The 21417-nt window shown below is 42.2% G+C and overlaps 1 protein-coding gene across 4 annotated transcripts in view; it reads left to right on the forward strand.

Annotated features, from left to right (window-relative positions):
- Nucleotides 1-20906, forward strand: part of TFAP2B (transcription factor AP-2 beta) — a 51481-nt gene extending 30575 nt beyond the window's left edge. For all 4 annotated transcript variants that reach the window (XM_088467226.1, XM_088467228.1, XM_088467227.1 and 1 more), the window contains exon 7: nt 18308-20906. In XM_088467226.1, coding sequence (XP_088323352.1) covers nt 18308-18608 — 301 coding nt within the window. In that variant the 3' untranslated portion in view covers nt 18609-20906. The remainder of the gene's footprint in view (nt 1-18307) is intronic.
- The last annotated feature ends 511 nt before the right edge of the window (nt 20907-21417 follow it).

Here is a 21417-nt window from a genome sequence, read left to right on the forward strand (position 1 = left end):
CCAAGAACAAGCAGGAACTGAAGACATTTGTATTAGAGGCCTGGCAGAGCATCACCAGGGATGAAACCCAGCGTCTGGTGATGTCTATGCGTTCCAGACTTCAGGCTGTAATTGCCTGCAAAGGATTTGCAACAAAGTATTAAAACGTGAAAGTTAGATTTAGGATTGTTTAGTTTGTCCCATTACTTTTGGCCCCTTAAAAGTGGGAGGCACATATAGAAACCATTGTAATTCCTACACCGTTCACCTGATTTGGATGTAATTACCCTCAAATTAAATCTGAAAATCTGCAGTTAAAGCACATCTTGTTTGTTTCATTTCAAAGCCATTGTGGTGGTGAATAGAAGCCAAAATATGAAAATTCTGTCAAAGTCCCAATATTTATGCACCTGACTGTATAGTGAGGAATATCAGGCTGGTGTCATCCTGTAGTATATATAGTAAGGAATATCAGGTTTGTGTCATTCTGCAGTATATATAGTAAGGAATATCAGGCTGGTGTCATCCTGTAGTATATATAGTAAGGAATATCAGGCTTGTGTCATTCTGGAGTATATATAGTAAGGAATATCAGGCTGGTGTCATCCTGCAGTTTATATAGTAAGGAATATCAGGCTGGTGTCATCCTGCAGTATATATAGTAAGGAATATCAGGCTGCTGTCATCCTGCAGTATATATAGTAAGGAATATCATGCTGGTGTCATTCTGCGGTATATAGAGTAAGGAATATCAGGCTGGTGTCATCCTGCGGTATACATAGTAAGGAATATCAGGCTGGTGTCTTTCTGCGGTATATATAGTAAGGAATATCAGGCTGGTGTCATCCTGCAGTATATATAATAAGGAATATCAGGCTGGTATCATCCTGCAGTTTACATAGTAAGGAATATCATGCTGGTGTCATCCTGCGGTATATATAGTAAGGAATATCATGCTGGTGTCATCCTGCGGTATATATAGTATGGAATATCATGCTGGTGTCATTCTGCGGTATATATAGTAAGGAATATCAGGTTGGTGTCATCCTGCGGTATATATAGTAAGGAATATCATGCTGGTGTCATCCTGCATTATATACAGTAAGGAATATCAGGCTGGTGTCATCCTGCAGTATATATAGTAATGAATATCAGGCTGGTGTCATCCTGTAGTATATATAGTAAGGAATAACAGGCTGGTGTCATCCTGTTGTATAGATAGTAAGGAATATCATGCTGGTGTCATCCTGTAGTATATATAGTAAGGAATATCAAGCTGGTGTCATCCTGCAGTATATATAGTAAGGAATATCATGCTGGTGTCATTCTGCAGTATATATAAGGAATTTCAGGCTGGTGTCATCCTGCAGTTTATATTGTAAGGAATCTCATGCTGGTGTCATTCTGCAGTATATATAAGGAATATCAGGCTGGTGTCGTCCTGCAGTATATATAGTAAGGAATATCAGGTTGGTGTCATACTGCAGTATATATAGTAAGGAATATCAGGCTGGTGTCATCCTGTAGTATATATAGTTAGGAATATCAGGCTGGTGTCATCCTGCAGTATATAAAGTAAGGAATATCAGGCTGGTGTCATCCTGCGGTATATATAGTAAGGAATATCATGCTGGTGTCATTCTGCGGTATATAGAGTATGGAATATCAGGCTGGAGTCATCGTGTAGTATATATAGTAAGGAATATCAGGCTTGTGTCATTCTGGAGTATATATAGTAAGGAATATCAGGCTGGTGTCATCCTGCAGTTTATATAGTAAGGAATATCAGGCTGGTGTCATCCTGCAGTATATATAGTAAGGAATATCATGCTGGTGTCATTCTGCGGTATATAGAGTAAGGAATATCAGGCTGGTGTCATCTTGCGGTATATATAGTAAGGAATATCAGGCTGGTGTCTTTCTGCTGTATATATAGTAAGGAATATCAGGCTGGTGTCATCCTGCAGTATATATAGTAAGGAGAATCAGGCTGGTGTCATCCTGCAGTTTATATAGTAAGGAATATCATGCTGGTGTCATTCTGCGGTATATATAGTAAGGAATATCAGGCTGGTGTCATCCTGCATTATATATAGTAAGGAATATCAGGCTGGTGTCATCCTGCAGTATATATAGTAAGGAATATCAGGCTGGTGTCATCCTGTAGTATATATAGTAAGGAATATCAGGCTGGTGTCATCCTGTAGTATATATAGTAAGGAATATCAGGCTGGTGTCATCCTGTAGTATATATATATAGTAAGGAATATCAGGCTGGTGTCATCCTTCAGTATTTATAGTAAGGAATATCATGCTGGTGTCATTCTGCAGTATATATAGTTAGGAATATCAAGCTGGTGTCATCCTTCAGTATATATAGTAATGAATATCATGCTGGTGTCATTCTGCAGTATATATAGTAAGGAATATCAGGCTGGTGTCGTCCTGCAGTATATATAGTAATGAATATCAGGTTGGTGTCATCCTGCAGTATATATAGTAAGGAATATCAGGCTGGTGTCGTCCTGCAGTATATATAGTAAGGAATATCAGGTTGGTGTCATCCTGCAGTATATATAGTAAGGAATATCAGGCTGGTGTCGTCCTGCAGTATATATAGTAATGAATATCAGGTTGGTGTCATCCTGCAGTATATATAGTAAGGAATATCAGGCTGGTGTCATCCTGCAGTATAAATAGTAAGGAATATCAGGCTGGTGTCATCTTGCAGAATATACAGTAAAGAATATCAGGTTGGTGTCATCCTGCAGTATATATAGTATGGAATATCAGGCTGGTGTCATCCTGCAGTATATATAGTAAGGAATATCAGGCTGGTGTCATCCTGCAGTATATATAGTTAGGAATATCAGGCTGGTGTCATCCTGCAGTATATATAGTAAGGAATATCAGGCTGGTGTCATCCTGCAGTATATATAGTAAGGAATATCAGGCTGGTGTCATCCTGCAGTATATATAGTAAGGAATATCAGGCTGGTGTCATCCTGCAGTTTCTATTGTAAGGAATCTCATGCTGGTGTCATCCTGCAGTATATATAGTAAGGAATATCAGGCTGGTGTCATCCTGCAGTATATATAGTAAGGAATATCAGGCTGGTGTCATCGTGCAGTATATACAGTAAGGAATATCAGGCTGGTGTCATCCTGAAGTATATAGAGTAAGGAATATCAGGCTGGTGTCTTCCTGCAGTATATATAGTATGGAATATCAGGTTCGTGTCATCCTGCAGTATATATAGTAAGGAATATCAGGCTGGTGTCATCCTGCAGTATAAATAGTAAGGAATATCAGGCTGGTGTCATCTTGCAGTATATATAGTAAAGAATATCAGGTTGGTGTTATCCTGCAGTATATATAGTAAGGAATATCAGGCTGGTGTCATCCTGCAGTATATATAGTAAGGAATATCAAGCTGGTGTCATCCTGCAGTATATATAGTTAGGAATATCAGGCTGGTGTCATCCTGCAGTATATATAGTATGGAATATCAGACTGGTGTCATCCTGCAGTATATATAGTAAGGAATATCAGGCTGGTGTCATCCTGCAGTATATATAGTTAGGAATATCAGGCTGGTGTCATCCTGTAGTGTATATAGTAAGGAATATCAGGCTGGTGTCATCCTGCAGTATATATAGTTAGGAATATCAGGCTGGTGTCATCCTGCAGTATATATAGTAAGGAATATCAGGCTGGTGTCATCCTGCAGTGTATATAGTAAGGAATATCAGGCTGGTGTCATCCTGCAGTATATATAGTAACGAATATCAGGCTGGTGTCATCCTGCAGTATATATAGTTAGGAATATCAGGCTGGTGTCATCCTGCAGTATATATAGTAAGGAATATCAGGCTGGTGTCATCCTGCAGTATATATAGTTAGGAATATCAGGCTGGTGTCATCCTGCAGTATATATAGTAAGGAATATCAGGCTGGTGTCATCCTGCTGTATATATAGTAAGGAATATCAGGCTGGTGTCATCCTGCAGTATATATAGTAAGGAATATCAGGCTGGTGTCATCCTGCAGTATATATAGTAAGGAATATCAAGCTGGTGTCATCCTGCAGTATATATAGTTAGGAATATCAGGCTGGTGTCATCCTGCAGTATATATAGTATGGAATATCAGACTGGTGTCATCCTGCAGTATATATAGTAAGGAATATCAGGCTGGTGTCATCCTGCAGTATATATAGTTAGGAATATCAGGCTGGTGTCATCCTGTAGTATATATAGTAAGGAATATCAGGCTGGTGTCATCCTGCAGTATATATAGTAAGGAATATCAGGCTGATGTCATCCTGCAGTATATATAGTTAGGAATATCAGGCTGGTGTCATCCTGCAGTATATATAGTAAGGAATATCAGGCTGGTGTCATCCTGCAGTATATATAGTAAGGAATATCAGGCTGGTGTCATCCTGCAGTATATATAGTAACGAATATCAGGCTGGTGTCATCCTGCAGTATATATAGTTAGGAATATCAGGCTGGTGTCATCCTGCAGTATATATAATAAGGAATATCAGGCTGGTGTCATCCTGCAGTATATATAGTTAGGAATATCAGGCTGCTGTCATCCTGCAGTATATATAGTAAGGAATATCAGGCTGGTGTCATCCTGCTGTATATATAGTAAGGAATATCAGGCTGGTGTCATCCTGCAGTATATATAGTAAGGAATATCAGGCTGGTGTCATCCTGCAGTATATATAGTTAGGAATATCAGGCTGGTGTCATCCTGCAGTGTATATAGTAAGGAATATCATGCTGGTATCATCCTGCAGTATATATAGTAAGGAAATCAGGCTGGTGTCATCCTGCAGTATATACAGTAAGGAATATCAGGCTGGTGTCATCCTGCAGTATAAATAGTAAGGAATATCAGGCTAGTGTCGTCCTGCAGTATATATAGTAAGGAATATCAGGCTGGTGTATCCTGTAGTATATATAGTAATGAATATCTGGCTGGTGTCGTCCTGCAGTATATACAGTAAGGAATATCAGACTGGAACTGCTACTACACAAAAAAAAAAGTTTTGCAGCGGCGCATCGCGCTGGGGAGGGGGGCGCTCTGAGCCCCCTCAGCCCTGCTTAAAGCCAGGGTGGGTACGATCAGTGTGATCACTCCACCCCCACAGGCATAGGAGACTGCTGTTGGGCTGCTGTGAGGTAGGGGGGGCGGTGCCAGATCCGGGCCCCCTCCGGGCCCCTCAGTAATCCTGGGTCCGCGTAATCTGTACCCGCTCTCCCCCCCTCTCGGCGCCCCTGAGTATATCTGGGAAGGAATATACAGTTGGTGTGATCATATAGTATATACAATAAGGAATAATCGTGCTGGCAAAATAATATAGTAATTACAGTAAAGAATATCAGGCTGTTGTAAAAATATAGTATATAGTTATTTACATGAAGGAATATCACACTTGTGTGCTCATATAGTATATACAATACAGTGAGGAATAGCAGGCTGGTTTGATCACATAGCACATACAGTAAGGAATATTAGGCTGATGTGGTCATATAGTATATACAGGAAGGAATTTCAGGTTAGTGTGATCATATGAGAAATGCAGTAAGGAGAACCAGGCTGGTGTTATCATATAGTATATAGGGGTCTATTTACTAAGCAGTGTTAGGAAACAGAGTGAAAAGTGATAAGAAAGTGATAAGGTACCAGCCAATCAGCTCCCAACTGTCATTTTTCAAACAGCCTGTGAGATGACAGTTGGGAGCTGATTGGCTGGCACCTTATCACTTTCTTATCACTTTTCACTCTGTCTCCTAACACTGCTTAGTAAATAGACCCCATAGAGTCAGTGGTGTCACAAGGGGGGTGCGCGCCACAGCGGGTGACGCCAAAACAGCAAGCCCCCAGCGTGATGTGAACGGGGCCATGACACACGGTCACACCCCCAAGACTGTACAGAATGAAGGGGGTAGGATGGGGTTTTCATACGGGGACATTGCATGTCCTTATGGAGAGGCTAATATGACGCAAATCATGGCACCTAATGACGTGGACAGCCCACCCCTGCCCCCGAAGCTGTCAGCTGCATCTCCTCTCTGGGCTTCTCCCAGAGCGGAGTTTATTATGTAGGCAAGTATGGTGTAACCTGCCTAGTCACATTAGGTGTCGGAGGAATGTGAAATGGATGGTCAGTCCACACAGACGTCCTTATCCAGGCTGCTGGGTTTATTATTGTAGAGATGTGCATTCGGTTTTCCTGAAGTACATCCGAACTTATGGATTTCAAGTCAAATCAAGTCCCGGTTCAGAATCACTATGTGGTTCCGAGTGGAACCGAGGAGCTGATTCAGACCCACTCGCTAGAATGCGTTCGCTCGCTCCCAGCGTATATACAAATCTAACGCTCGCCCAGCAAGGCAGACGATCGTACGGCAAGTGATAAGCACGCCCACTATGTCTTGGCGTGCGATCACTTTGTGTATGCAGACGCCCACCAGCCATTCATAAGACGCCCACTTGCGCACGTCATCTCCTGGAAGTTTATGGAAACATTGGTACATCGAGCACCATCGGATGTGCTTGCATCGCTTGAGGTTGACTATATCTGGCCGCAAGCACTGCGATCACTTCAGTGTGAAATACAAGCAGGTGACGTATACTATTACTGCTGTTGATTATGCACGCCTCTGAAAAGGCGTTGAAACACTCAGGCACGCCTGCGTTCGTACCTCCACTCCCCTGTTTCTAGTGGCCTGCCCCTGTCACCACCCACAAATGGCCTCTCCTGTCACTCATTCAGATGGGCTGTCTATGCTGGGCGAGCGAGAGCACCTCCCGATCATTTACAGTGGCTCTCGCATGCGCATTGCGATACATACGCATGCGCGGATTGCAAATATCGGCCAGCTGCGAACGATCGCATCCTAGCGAGTGGATCTGGATCAGCTCCCGAGTCCCAGCTCGGATCTGCTGTCAGTTCCGAACTCGAATTTCAAAACCAAGGGCCTGATTCAGAGCCGAGCGCTCTGACCAGAGCGCTCGCTCTGAATCAGGGCCCTCCTCCATGAAAATGGAGCGGCCTCCTGGCCGCTCGCATAACTGTGGGTGACCACCCACAGCATATGCAAGCGTCCATGATGATGGTCGGGATGGTCTTGACCATCGCGACCATCGGGCTTGCAACGGAGACCCTGCGGTAGGGTCTTGCTGCCGCAAGCTCTGGAGTGATTTTGGCTCTATCAGAGCCAAAATCACTCCCACTGACATGACTAGTGATGTCAGTGGGGCCGGCTTCAGATGGTAGGCATTCCCATGGGAACGCCTCCGTCTGGCAGGCCCGCCCCCGGCACGCCCAACAAAGGGGGCATGCTGTCAATCAACATCGACAGCACACCCCCTTTGGTGCGAGACCCGGAGCGATGGAGAGCCCGTCGCTGGCCGGGTCTCGCGCATGTGCACGACGGAGCTCCCTCCGTCGTGCGCATGCGCAGTGGGGCAACATCGACCCGCTTGCGAGCGTCCTGCGCTCGCGAGCGGGTCTGAATGACCCCCCAAACTCGTGTTTCGGATTTCATCTAAACAGGTCCAAGTTACATGATTTTAGCTGTTTTATAAATTTTTTTAATTGATTTGTATCGCTTTTGAAGATTCCAATGCCGAATTCAAACCAAAACTCTTGAAGAATTAGAACCAAAACCAAAACAAGGGGATCTGCTCACATCTCTAGTTTATTGTGGTTACAATGGTGTACACAGTGTGAAACAATGGTACAGTATGCTGTTAACAGTGATAATCACAGGAGCTAAGTACTGCCTGTCTGTGCAATACTGCGTAAGTCTAACACAGTGTAACGAACTGGGTTCATGCAAGTGCACCAGCTCGGTGGTGGTGTCATCTTGCTGGCACATCACATGACTACAGAGAAGAAGAGACAGCACAGGAACTATCTCCTCCAACAAGGTTTGGGTGAGTTTTATGATTAGGGTTAGGATAAGGTTAGGGGCGTCTTAAGAGAGGAGGGGGCCTGTGTGCATTCCCCGACCGGGGTCCCCTCCTCTCTCCCTGGCGGCCGGCAGCTGACTGACGTGGCTGGCCGGCCACCGAAGCATCAGTAGACTCTGGTCACTAGAGTGTGAACCCACGACCTCAGTGCTGTGAGGCAGTAATGTTAACCATTACACCGTCTGTGCTTCCCATGTTATGTCACAGAGTAGTACCCCTTATATACATTATGCCATGTAGTAGTGTCCCTTGTACATTATGCCACACAGTAATGGCCCTTACACTGCACAGTAATGCATCTTACACATTATACCACACAGTAATGCCTTTTACAAATTATGCCACATAGTAGTATATATAACATATAACATTTTATTCCACACAGAAATTATCCTTAAACATTATGCCACACAGTAATGTCCCTTAAACATTATGCCCCCCTCAGCAACTCACCTCCTTGTGTCCCTCCAGCAGTCTCTCGTCTCCCCTTGTGTGCCATCAGCAGCCAGTAGGTGTGGATTTGGTACCAGGCCACCCACTAATTACAGCTAATGCACTGTCAGGCAGATGCAGACATCTGGCTCCGGTCACGAGCCAATCGGAGCTCACGGACCAACAGCCAATCAGGAGCCGCCACTGCTGATTGTCTGCCGGTCTGCCAGCTATGATTGCCTCGCGACTGGCGATGCTGTCTCTCCATGTCTGCTTACTGGTGCACCAACTGTAATCAGCTGGCGGCCCGGCACCAAATCAACACCTCTGATGCCCGGACCCCTCGATGGCCCTGACTGGACCGGCCCACCAGGTGCAGGGGGAGCGATGGGCCACAGAGACAGCTCTGGCACCATAGCAGCTGCACCCCCTCTTATTCCTTCTCTGGCTGGACCGGGTGCCTCTGGCTCAGGCTGATGGTTGATCTCAGGCTGTATGCCGGGGGCCCAACTGTGCCTGACTGTGTGCAGGGGGAGCTTCAGGCCCAGGAGGCAACCCGGGCCCCATAGAAGCTGCACCCCTTGCACCCTCGGTAGTTACGCCACTGTTGGGAGGTATGTTAGACCATCTATGGTGCTTTGTGTTATAGGACAAGCCAATTGCACCCTTGTCACACTGTCATCTTGACTAAGAAGACTTAGGGCCTGATTCAGACTTGGGAATAGAGTGAGATATCTCTCTCAACTGATCATCTTGGTGAAACCATGCTGCACTGCAGGTGGGGCAGATTTAAAATGTGCAGAGAGATTTAGATTTGGGAGGAGTGTTTCCAAACTAACATCTAAATTGTATAGTAATAATAAAGCTGTGCACTATTTGTGGGCTACATGCTAAATCAGCCAGTATTTATCCCACATGTAAATAAATGTATGTATTTACACCCCTTGCATTGCAATATGGTTTGTTCAGGTTCACAGTTGAGAGAGATATCTCACTCTATTCCCAACTCTGAATCAGGCCCTTAATTCATACAAACTAACTTTTGAACATAAGGCTTTCTTAGCAGTTTCTATAAGTGCCATGTAGTACATCTCAGTGGTGTATAGGGCAACAGTGGGTTGCTTTCTGCTTGCCCAGCTGACGAATGAGTAAAAGTCTAAATGCAGTGTACTGTATCTTGCAACAGATGAGAAGATTTCCCTGAAGTCAATTCCATAATTTTGGGTATATCCTTTACCGACAAGACAGGCTTTGTAACAGGGAATAGTTCTATCTGTATTTAGCGTTTTACAAAAGGTTCACTTGTTCTGGCCAGATAACAACAGTCCATGTATCGTTGTCACCCATTGATGCCATTTCTTTATCTATTGCTGCTTTCCATTCCTTCCAGTCATTGCTTGACTTTGCTTCTTCGATACTGTTCACAGAAAGCAATATTTGCAAACTCCTCATAATATCTCCTAGGGGGTGTTCCTCTGTTGCTTCTCACAGAACTCCTGCTCTGTGATTGGATATCTACATTGGCAGTCTCTAGCTCAGACACTTCCAGCTGTCGTCATATCCAGCGTATGCAAGTTGTTGTTCTTATTCCAGCTCTACATTAGGTGGCGCTGTTTCATGGAACACCATGACCCTGGATTTTGCAAGTTCTTTGTTTGTAATGTCCCATTGTCTGTATCCTTTACTTTCCTGGCAGTATCCAAGCTTAATAAACTAGGGATCCAGTTCACTCCTCTTGTCCTGTGCATACTCTCTACACCCAAAGACTTGGAGATGATGGCTTTGATGGCTTTCTTCCAGGACATTCCTCTAGTGGTGCTTTGCCTTTTATGGCTATTTTTCCCACAGTTTTTCAGATATACTGTGGTAGAAACTGTTTCTGCCCAAAAACTTTTCAATGTTTGCAATCTGCGCTTAAGTATGCATCGCAGTGCGCATGTGCAAACTAGTCCATGCAATTGGGATGCATTCTCTCGCTGCACCTAGACAGTTCGCTAGCTAGAGTGACAGGACATGCCATTTGTGGGTGGTGACAGGGGATGGCCCATGAAAATGGGGGAGTGGTGGTGTGAACGCAGGCATGCCTGAGCATCTCAACGCCATTTCAGAGGTGTGCATAATCAAGATGCAGCATCATAGTACACATCACCTGGCTGAATTTTACACTGAAGCACTCGCAGTGCTTGCAGTAGGGTATGGTCTGCTACAACTGCTGCGATCGTTTCCAATGGTACATGATGGTATCGATGGTTGAATACACTTCCTGGACATGACGTGGGAAAGTGGGCATCTTGAGACAGGCTGGTGGGCGTCTGCATACACAGAGCGATCGCACGTTAAGTCATAGTGGGAGTGCTAATGCCTTGCCGTGCGATCGCCTGCCTTTGCCAGATATGCATATGCTGGGAGCGTGCGAACGCATCTAGTGAGTGGGTCTGAATTGAGCCCATAGTCCACTCTCCCTTCACAATTGTGCAGTTGACTTTCTCACTGACACCATTATGTACTGGCATGTCTGCAATGGTTATCTGGTACTCTATGCCATATTTTTTCAAGAAGATGGCTACATTTTTATATTCATATTCCCCGCCACAGTCAGATCTCAAGATCATTCGTTTCTGACCTGTTTGAGTCTCCTTCAAACTCATGTAGTCTGCAAATTTGTTTATTACCTCACTTTTAGCTTTAATGAAGTAAACGTGTGTCATTCTTGTGAAGTCATCAATTAATGTCAGGAAAAATCGTTATTCACTTATTTATTTTACTTCCATCGGACCACACATATTTGTATGCACCAATTCTAATGGTGCCTCAGCTCCGATTGTTGACTTCAGAAGGGGTCAGCGGGTTTGTTTACCCTTTACACGGCTCTCACATGCTCATTTAGGAATGTTTATGGTTATTAATGAAACCATCCCATCAAGGATTACCACAGGTGGCCTATTTGCCTATGCCACAGCTCCATAGACTGGCTCACATCAGAGGCCACTGTCGCATAACACCCCCCCGTGCCTAGGATGTATAGTTGCTGGCACAGGGTTGCTGTTACTATCATGGTCCTTTTATTATTTTGCACAATACATTTGCCCTCTGCGAACTTGACCTTGAATCCTTTTTTTTAATAGAATACATATGGCGATAAAGTTAGTCCCTAAATCTGGTATGAATAACACATCCTGGAAGTCTGTGACTATGGTTTCCCATTTAATTTGCAGGCACTTTGTGATTGGCCTAACTTTTGTGGCTGTAAGGACCTTTTTCTCTGATCCCTCTGAGTGTTATAGGGTGTAATGGGAGTGCAAAAACAGCTGCTGAAAGCCATGTTTAGTTCATTGATTTTATGAATGCGTCAAACATTGCATTAGGTGGTACAAAGGAATGTGGAAACTAGACATACCATAGGGTCAAACGTGCTCAATGATGTAAACCATTCTTGATTGCAACTGAAATGCCTTGTGGCTCCTGAATACATGTGCCAGCAATCCTTCCTGCAACAGTCTGACATTCAAAGCTTTTTATTATGCTTCTTTTGCGTGCCACTTGAATTTTTCAGTCTTCATTATGATGCTTTATGTCCCAGTTTGTGACATATGAAACACTTGTATTTAGGCCTTTTGAACTTAGGAGCTCATTCAGACCCGCTCGCAAGATGCAATCACTCTTTTGCAAAAAGGGGCCGGATATTTAAATTAATCGCTCGCACTGTGTCGCGTAAGGATGCCCACTTTGTTTTAGTGAGCTACGGCAAAGTGCGCTTGCAAATGTCTGAAGACGCCCCCTTGCCACTCGCAACACACGTTATCTCTGGGAAATGTAGGATTAATCGGGACCATCGTGAGCCATCGGAGCTGCTCGCAGCCCTCGGGGTGGCCTTAGCCTGCTGCAAGCACAGCGATCAGTGCTGGCTGAAATACATGCAGGTGACATGTACAATGATGGTACTTTGCTAATTATGCACACCCTTTAAATGGTGTTTTGGCGGGCAGACACGTCTGCGTTCACACATCCACTCCCCTGTTTACAAGCACCTCCCCCTTTTACCTCCCACAAACGGCACTATCTGTTACTCAAAGCAGCGACCTGATAGTGGCTTACAAGCTACCAAAATCAGATCGCAACAAATGGCTTACACATGTGCACTGCGAATTATACGCATGCGCAGATGGGCAAAAATTGCTCAGAGCAAGTGATCGCGCCTTAGCGAGCAGGTCTGAATCAGGTCCTTAGTGTCCTTTGTGAGTAAAAGAGAACTCTCAGGATTTGTTTTAACTGATATGTGTTCTTGAAACTACACTAGTTTAGCCCTCATGATCTCCATTGTTAGCTTAGTTGCGCATGATTTCAAAACGACCACCAAGAAATTAAATTAAGCTGACAGATTTAGCAGCATCACCATTGCAACCTCCTCATTATACACCTGGAGTCTAACGGATGTCAATTGTTGACATATGAACATCTTGTACTCATTCATGTCTCTGCATGCACTCAATTTGGCACCATACAGTGTATGAATCAGGTTTATCCTCTTCAATAGACCTTTATCTTTAAACACTGCCTGCATTGCTATCCACATGTCATGTGCTGACACTTTCCTGTGAATTATGGAGTACACATGCTATTCTACAGCTAGGCCAATGGTTCCCATGGCTCTATCAACTTCATCAGGCTTTGGATTGTCATCTGGATCATTTGTAATCTTCCACTGCTTTTCACCCTTTGGTTGCATTTCCATAGCAAATTTCCATGTGGCATAATTCAAAGAGCCTCTTTTACAAAGATCATGCTCCTGTGCATTTTCTGTGCTGATCCAAATGCAAGACTTTTCTACCAAACGCAGGCATATTTCTTTTCTGTCTTGTCACAGGACTTTTTTTTTATGTACTTCGCACTCAGGGTACTGGGCACTTAACCTACTGGTGTAACCTGTTTGGTCATAGTGGGTGTCAGCAGAATGTGAAATGGATGGTAGTCCACACAAATGTCCTTAACCATGCTGCTGGGTTTATTGTGGTAACAATGGTGTACACAGTGTTAAACAGTGGTATAGCAGTATGCAGTATACACAAGGTTAACAGTGGTATAGCAGTATGCAGTCTGTACAGGGTAAACAGCAGTATACCGGTATGCAGTATGCACATGATTAACAGTTGTATAGCAGTATGCATGGGGTTAAAAGTGGTACAGCGGTATGCAGTATGCACAGGCTTAACAGCGGGATAGTAATATGGAGTATGCACAGGGTTAACAGCTGTAATCACAGTTCTCTAACAGAGAAGCTAAGTACTGCGCATATCTGCAATACTGTGTCACTCTAATACAGTGTAGCCAACGGGGTTTGCGCATGTACACAAGGTCGGCGGTGATTTTATTCTGCTGGTGCACCACTACATAGAGGAGGTTTGGATTAGAGTTAGATTTAGGATTCGGGTTAGGGGTGGGCTTGGGGTTAGAGTTAAGGTTAGGGATAGTAAATAGCCCTATGGGAAAATGTATGGTCGACATGTCAACCTCCCTACCATGTTGACATAGTGAATATAGACTTTCTAAACGTCAACATATTCTGCACACTTGGGCCCTGATTCAGAGCCGCTCGCAAAAAGCGAGCGCTCGCTCTGAATCAGGGCGGCCACTTTTTTGTAAAAAAACGGCCTCCTTTCCGCTCGCTAAGCTGCGGGTGACCACCCACAGCTTTTGGAAGCGGCCAGGTGATTGTCGCGACCATTGCGACCATCGCAACCATCGGGTTTGCGACAAGACCGTTGTGGTAGTGTCTCATCTGCCGCAAGCCCCAGTGAGCTTCCAGCTCTAATAGAGCCGGAAACTCACTACTGACATCACGTGTGATGTCAGTAGGGCCGCCCTCAAACGGCAGGCATTCCTTCGGGAACGCCTACTTTTGGCCAGCCACCACCCCTCCCCGCCTACAAAACAGGGCGAGCTATCGATCAACATCCGTTTTGTTACGAGCGCTGGAGCGAGTGATTTCTCGCTTGCTCCGGGGCACGCGCAGTGCTATAGTGTATACAGTAAGGAATATTAGGCTAGTGTAATCATATAGTGTATACAGTAAGGAATATCAGGTTGGTGTAATCATATAGTGTATACAGTAAGGAATATCAGGTTGGTGTAATAATATAGTGTATACAGTAAGGAATATCAGGCTGGTGTAATAATATAGTGTATACAGTAAGGAATATCAGGCTGGTGTAATAATATAGTGTATACAGTAAGGAATATTAGGCTGATGTAATAATATAGTGTATACAGCAAGGAATATCAGGTTGGTGTAATCATATAGTGTATACAGTAAGGAATATCAGGCTGATGTAATCATATAGTGTATACAGTAAGGAATATCAGGTTGGTGTAATAATATAGTGTATACAGTAAGGAATATCAGGCTGGTGTAATAATATAATGTATACAGTGAATAATTTTTGGCTGGAGTAATAATATAGTGTATACAGTAAGGAATATTAGGCTGGTGTAATAATATAGTGTGTAAATTAAAGAATATCAGGCTAGTGTAATAATATTGTGTATACAGTAAGGAATATCAGGTTGGTGTAATAATATAGTGTATACAGTAAGGAATATCAGGCTGGTGTAATAGTATAGTGTATACAGTAAGGAATATCAGGTTGGTGTAATAATATAGTGTATACAGTAAGGAATATCAGGCTGGTGTAATAATATAGTGTATACAGTAAGGAATATCAGGCTGGTGTAATAATATAGTGTATACAGTAAGGAATATCAGGCTAGTATGATGTTACTATATATGCAGTAAGAAGTGTCATGATGATGTAATTTCTGTAGTTAAGGAAATTGATGGGGGATTTGAAAATACATATTACTTTAATCCTCTGGAATCTTTTGGTAGAGGTCTTATAGTTGTCACATTGAGTCATTGGGGTATTATTTTTTTTAAGAATACATGGTTTAAAAGGGATGTAGTTAAAACTAAAAGACCCACGGCCGGGAAGCCATCTGTCAAAATTCCGGCATCTAAATACTCGGTACTAAAGACAGGCATCAAAATGCCGACGCCCGTCTAGATCCCGACGCCAGAATCTCAACAGACTGCTTCCTGAATGAAGGTAAGCCGGCCACTGTTAGCTCGTAGCCACGGGGGGGGAGGTTTAGGTTTAGGCACCCTCCGAGGGGACTTAGGGTCAGGCACCCCCCTGGGGAGGGTTAGGCTAGAGGGAGGGGAACTTAGGGTTAGACCCCCCCCCCGGGGTGGGTTAGGCTAGAGGGTGGGGAGGTTAGGGTTAGACCCCCCTGGGGTGGGTTAGGTTTAGGGTGTTGGGAGGGGGGTTAGGGTTAGGCAAAACCGGGGGGAGGGTTAGGGTTAGGCACCCCCCAGGGAGGTTAGTGTTAGGCACCACCAAGGGAGGGTTAGGGTTATGGGGAGAAGGGTAGGGTTGCATACTTATGTGCCCCTGTTGGGATCTCTAACGATCGGGCTTCCGGAGTCAGTATTTCACTTGATGGCTATATACCCACCGGGACTTGATACTCATTCAGGTTTAAAATACATTACATACTGTGCTTTGCTTCACAGAATGCAGGATGGTTAGACATCACTACTTTGGAAATAGGCACTGGTTCGCAAACTTTTTTGTAGGGGGGGTCCCCCCCATTCCCCCCATTCCCCTTTTCCCTCATAGATGCACCAGGCTGATTAAATTTTTTTTATTATATTAATAATAATTATTATTGTAATAAGTAATTATTTATCAAATATAGTGCATTGTATATATTAAGTCTATTACTACAGGTGCTAATTGTGACTGGAGAAGTACTTCTCCACTGAATGGGTGGCTTTAGAGTGTAGGTCTTTATTTATTGTTTATGTTTTATTAGTTTTAAATCTAGATCAGCTCTGTTTAAATCTGGATCAGCTCTGTGTTAAAGGGTAGGGATTTAAAAAAAAAAAAAAGTGATATTCACCACCAATCACCACTTTTGAGCTGACAGTCGCAGCCAAGAGAGTTTCTGTGTCTCTATAGAACTATCAGGCTGAGGACACTGTGTCGCTGCTTTATATAATGATGTTTGATTGATTGCTGTCTGGTGTTTTCCTGTAGGCCTATGAGACGTGTTCCGGATGATACATCCCGGCGCTATGATCGCATTTTGCAATGCGTCCATGGCCAGTAATATCATGCCCAGATCGCATTGCATTAATAAATGGGCCCCTCTGTTCAGTTATCTCCTTCACAACATAGCTGGCATAATGTATTACTCACTGTGAATTTAAGTATATTAGAAATCAGCATGACATCCCATGGCCATATTAAGTCACAGGACTGGAGGCAGAGAGCTTTGAAACAGGTCATGAAATATTTAAGTCATTTACAGTTGAAAAACTTACGTTGTAATTAATTCTGAGGTGGTGACATCAGAACATGTCGATGATAAGAAGTGACATCACAACTTGCCATTTATATGGATACTGTTACGCCTGGTTTTATATTTGCCCCACATGGGTGTTATAGGTATGTGCTGCGGGCTGGTGGCATTGGGGGTTGGTACACATTATACTCCCATGACCATCTCCTGATATTAGCATAAATTCTTGAGGCACAAGAACAAGAAGAAGAAAAAAACATTTACCCTGATTCTCACCCAGGTTTTGCCTAATGTGATTTGAATGTCATTGCCTCATTTTCTAAGGTCACAACGTATCAGAGACTCAGACCTATAATTAGTTACAGACCCTCCTTCTCACTTTGAAGATGAATAATCACTGACTTACTACCATTTACTTTTCAAAGTCAATGTTTCCTTTCACGTTTTTGGTATGTGACTGACAGGTCAGGAAAAGCAACAATTATCTTATAATACCTTTAACCCTGTGTGATAATTAAATATCAGATAGATATCATTCAGTACTGAACACAGAGTCAATTAGATTACATTTGATTTTACATGTGCTTACTAAATCTATCTATCTATCTATCTATCTATCTATCTATCTATCTATCTATCTATCTATCTATCTATCATCTATCTATCTGTCTCATATCTATCTATCTATCTATCTATCTATCTATCTATCTATCTATCTCATATCTATCATCTATCTATCTATCTATCTATCTATCTTTCTATCTCATATATATATATATATATATATATATATATATATATATATATATATATATATATATATATATAATCTATCTATCTATATATCTCATATCTATCTATATTTATCATCTATCTATCTATCTATCTATCTATTTGCCTGTCTGTCTCTCAAATCTATATCTCATCTCTCTCATCCATCTATATCTATGCCCTAGAGATGAATGATGAAGCCACTTATAATCTCTTGACATGCTCCTAAATAGCGCTTATCCTGCAATCACATCGAGGTTTATTTGCACATAAGGGAATATTCATGTGATACAAAGTTGTATTCAATCTACATTATTACACCTGTGCAACACTCCCCATGTCCTCTGTGCCATCTCCTACAACGGCCACATCCACCGCCCATAGCAACGCGTCTGTACTTACTGTGCGTTATGTTATATTGTATCTCTACCAAGCTCTATTGTCAGACTGTAAGCTCTTGTGACCAAGGCACTGACTTCATTTGCTCAAGGGGTATAACCTACTGTTTAACTCAATCTCTCTCTCTCTCTCTCTCTCTCTCTCTCTCTCTCTCTCTCTCTCTCTCTCTCTCCCCCCTCCCCCCCCCCCAAGATGACTAGTGTTATGCTATTTCGGCTCCAACCCCACCCCTGCCCCCCAAGATGTCTAGTGTTATTATTTGTATACACTCTTGTTGTTACCTGAGGGCATTGTGTCTGGCTTATTATTATATCATACATATTCTGTTCTGCTGGTAACATCCACTTTTTCTTGTCTGTTTATCCTCTCAAGGCAACTTTGCAAAGAGTTCACGGACCTCCTGGCACAAGACAGGACGCCCATAGGCAACAGCCGACCCAGCCCCATCCTGGAGCCGGGCATCCAGAGCTGTTTGACTCACTTTAGCCTGATCACCCACGGCTTTGGCTCCCCGGCCATCTGTGCGGCACTCACGGCCCTACAAAACTACCTAACCGAGGCCCTGAAGGGGATGGACAAGATGTTTTTGAACAATAACAGCAGTAACAGGCACAACTCTGCGGACGGACCGGGCAGTAAAAACGGGGACAAGGAGGAAAAACACCGAAAATGAAATTTAAAAAAATAATTTAAAAAAATCGGGACATGCTTTCACATCTTTCATTTTAGCTTTAAAAAAAATGTAAAAAAAAATAAAAATATCGGACTGGCTTTTTTTTTGGGAACTACAAATATATGAAAAAAAAAATATCAGATTGAGCCCTATGAGAGGGACAGACGGGCCAAGAACCTGCAAACAGCTTCATTTCCAAGGACACTTTTACTACCCCGGACCCCCGAATAATAATAATAATAATAGTAATAATAGCAGCAGAAGCAACTTTTTGGAAATTTATGGAAGGAAACTTTTTCTTTGTTCCCTTGGTGTCTATGATATGATCTGCTGCACATTCAGTGGGAGAAAGCAGATTTGGAGGAGTGGAGACCCTGCAGAAACCTTGTGTATGTGGCACAGAGAGAGTCCTGATTTACTGTCCCGGGCACAGCAGGATGGTGGCACTAACGCCCACCCATTCACCAATCAGTTACCTGGGAGCTGCCTGTCTCTTCTTTCCGGTCTTTCACATTGAGACGTTTATTTGTTGTAATATAGGTGGTTTTACAATTCAGAGTCCATGATATTGCCAAACCCTTAGCTCTCTTCCCTGTACAAGTTATATCCCCCATAATTGCACCCCCCCCTTATGATTCGTGTTTCAGTGTTGATACAGAAGGAGTCGTTTGAACTATCCAGTGGGTCATTCTGAGATATATATTGTTTTAATATTTTGTGTTTTTTTTTTTTTTTACTTTTTTCAATATATTTTTTTAAGTAACTATACATTTTGAAATCTACCCTCTCTTGTTCACGCCCTCAACACAACCTAAAAGCATATGCATGAGATGTTGGTACATATGCATCACAAGTCTGGTGTGCATACACATAACAGATAGCCAGGCACGATATTGTAATTTACCCAGGGGCATTTTTGCAAACACTGTGCCTATTCACAAAGGCAACCTGAACTACAAGTGCATCATTTGCACGTTAGAACAAAGCAGTGGTGTGAATTAAATGATTAAATATACAATGTACAATGTATCTGCCAGTACTGACACTTTTCATGGGATATACATTTTGTTCCCAAATCTAAAAGACTAATTATTAATTTTCACACGTGAAAGCATAATGACATCTCATTATACTTCTATAGTACGCATGCCTAGGCTATTGTAGTGGTTTGTGGAACTACAAGTCCCAGCATGTATTTCCACTGGCACAAAAGCTGCGGAGTTCCCACACTTCTATAAAGTGTATATGCAAAAAAAATAAAAAATACAGATATTATTTCACACCCTATTTAAAATTTCCACTATACCCCTAAATGTCTACTTTGGTGGTTTATTTTTAGTTTATTTACGGGGGGGGGGGGGATTTGTTCTACAAAAATCTCGATGACATAAAACCTAGTTGATTTACAGATGTGAAAAGATATATAAAATATTAACAGAACAAAAATATAATATTAAACAATAAAAAATGAAAAAAAATAATACAACAAAAGACGGGAAAAATAAAAATTACATATATTTTAGAAATCATAACGCACTGATAATAAACACTAAGATGAGGTTTAATTACATGCAGGGAGTCCCACTTTATATTTACTGTCCGAGTAATAGCATTTTGTTGTACAATATATTTTTTATTTGATTTTATATTCTGTGATGTTGTAAAGGGTTTATCTTTTTTTTTTTTTTGTATCATTGTAACTTGTTGGTTGATTCCTGAAGGCTGTGCCGTGTATTTCATGTCATCATAAAAAAATATAATATGGATATAACCTGCTTTTTAATTTTCATTGTCCATTATCTACTAAAAAACAAACAAAAACAGTTAATGTAGAAGTGTGGAAAAAAAATCTAAACAATTCACAATGCTTAATCCTGGAAAACTGTGCCAAGTACAACACAGAGATATTCTGTTCCTGGGAATAAGATATATATATTTTTTTTACCACCCACCTACTGTACATTTCACGAGTCTTTGTCGGTTCATTTCAGATAAAAAAGACATCTGAATTGTTAAAAAACAAAGTTTAAAAATCGCAAGCAGGAGGGAAGATAATGTTAAGTTTGTATATATTTATTTATGCTTAATTTAACAGGAATTTGTATATATGGCGAGTAAGTACTTATTTATATGTGAGTCTGTACCTCTGTGAATGGGTGGAAACGCTTGAAAATTAGGTAGTCTCTGACTTTTTTTTTGTTCTTTAAGCAAACGATTATAGCAATGAATAGAAAATTTGATTCTTGTCCAGTGATGATCTGATTTCCATTAATAAAACATTGTTGTGTTTTTGTTGTATTTTCAGCTTCCGTCTTATTACTTTCATGTGGAATCGTTTCAGTGTGTTTATGTTTTGCATGCCTTTAAAAAAATGTAATTTCAGGAATGTAAGGGCTTATAATGAGGCTTGCTGGTAATTAAACATTAAGGTGATTGTGAGTATTGTTGCAGAAAGGAAATGTAATTACTTTTTTCAGGCCAGTTAAAGTGTTATTATAGTTAAATATTCTCGGATGGTTTTTAGATAAAATACTTCTGATCTGAATCTAAAGTAACTTCATCTATATGCGCCCTCCCCCCACATAAAAATAATAAAGATACATATATATATATATATAGGCCCTCATTCAGAGCCACTCGCTAGCGGCAGTACGCTCGTTCCGAGCGATGTTCGCACATCTGCGCATGGTACGGTTTTTAGTACGCATGCGCGAACCAGTCAGTGCGGCCGAAAATCGTTGGTACGCAATATAGCGAGGGCCTGCTATTTTGAGTGACAGAATGAGGCGTATGTGGGTGGTAACAGGGG

Source organism: Taudactylus pleione, unplaced genomic scaffold, assembly GCF_031769625.1.
Source record: "Taudactylus pleione unplaced genomic scaffold, aTauple2 ptg000070l, whole genome shotgun sequence".
In the NCBI taxonomy this organism is placed as follows: domain Eukaryota; kingdom Metazoa; phylum Chordata; class Amphibia; order Anura; family Myobatrachidae; genus Taudactylus; species Taudactylus pleione.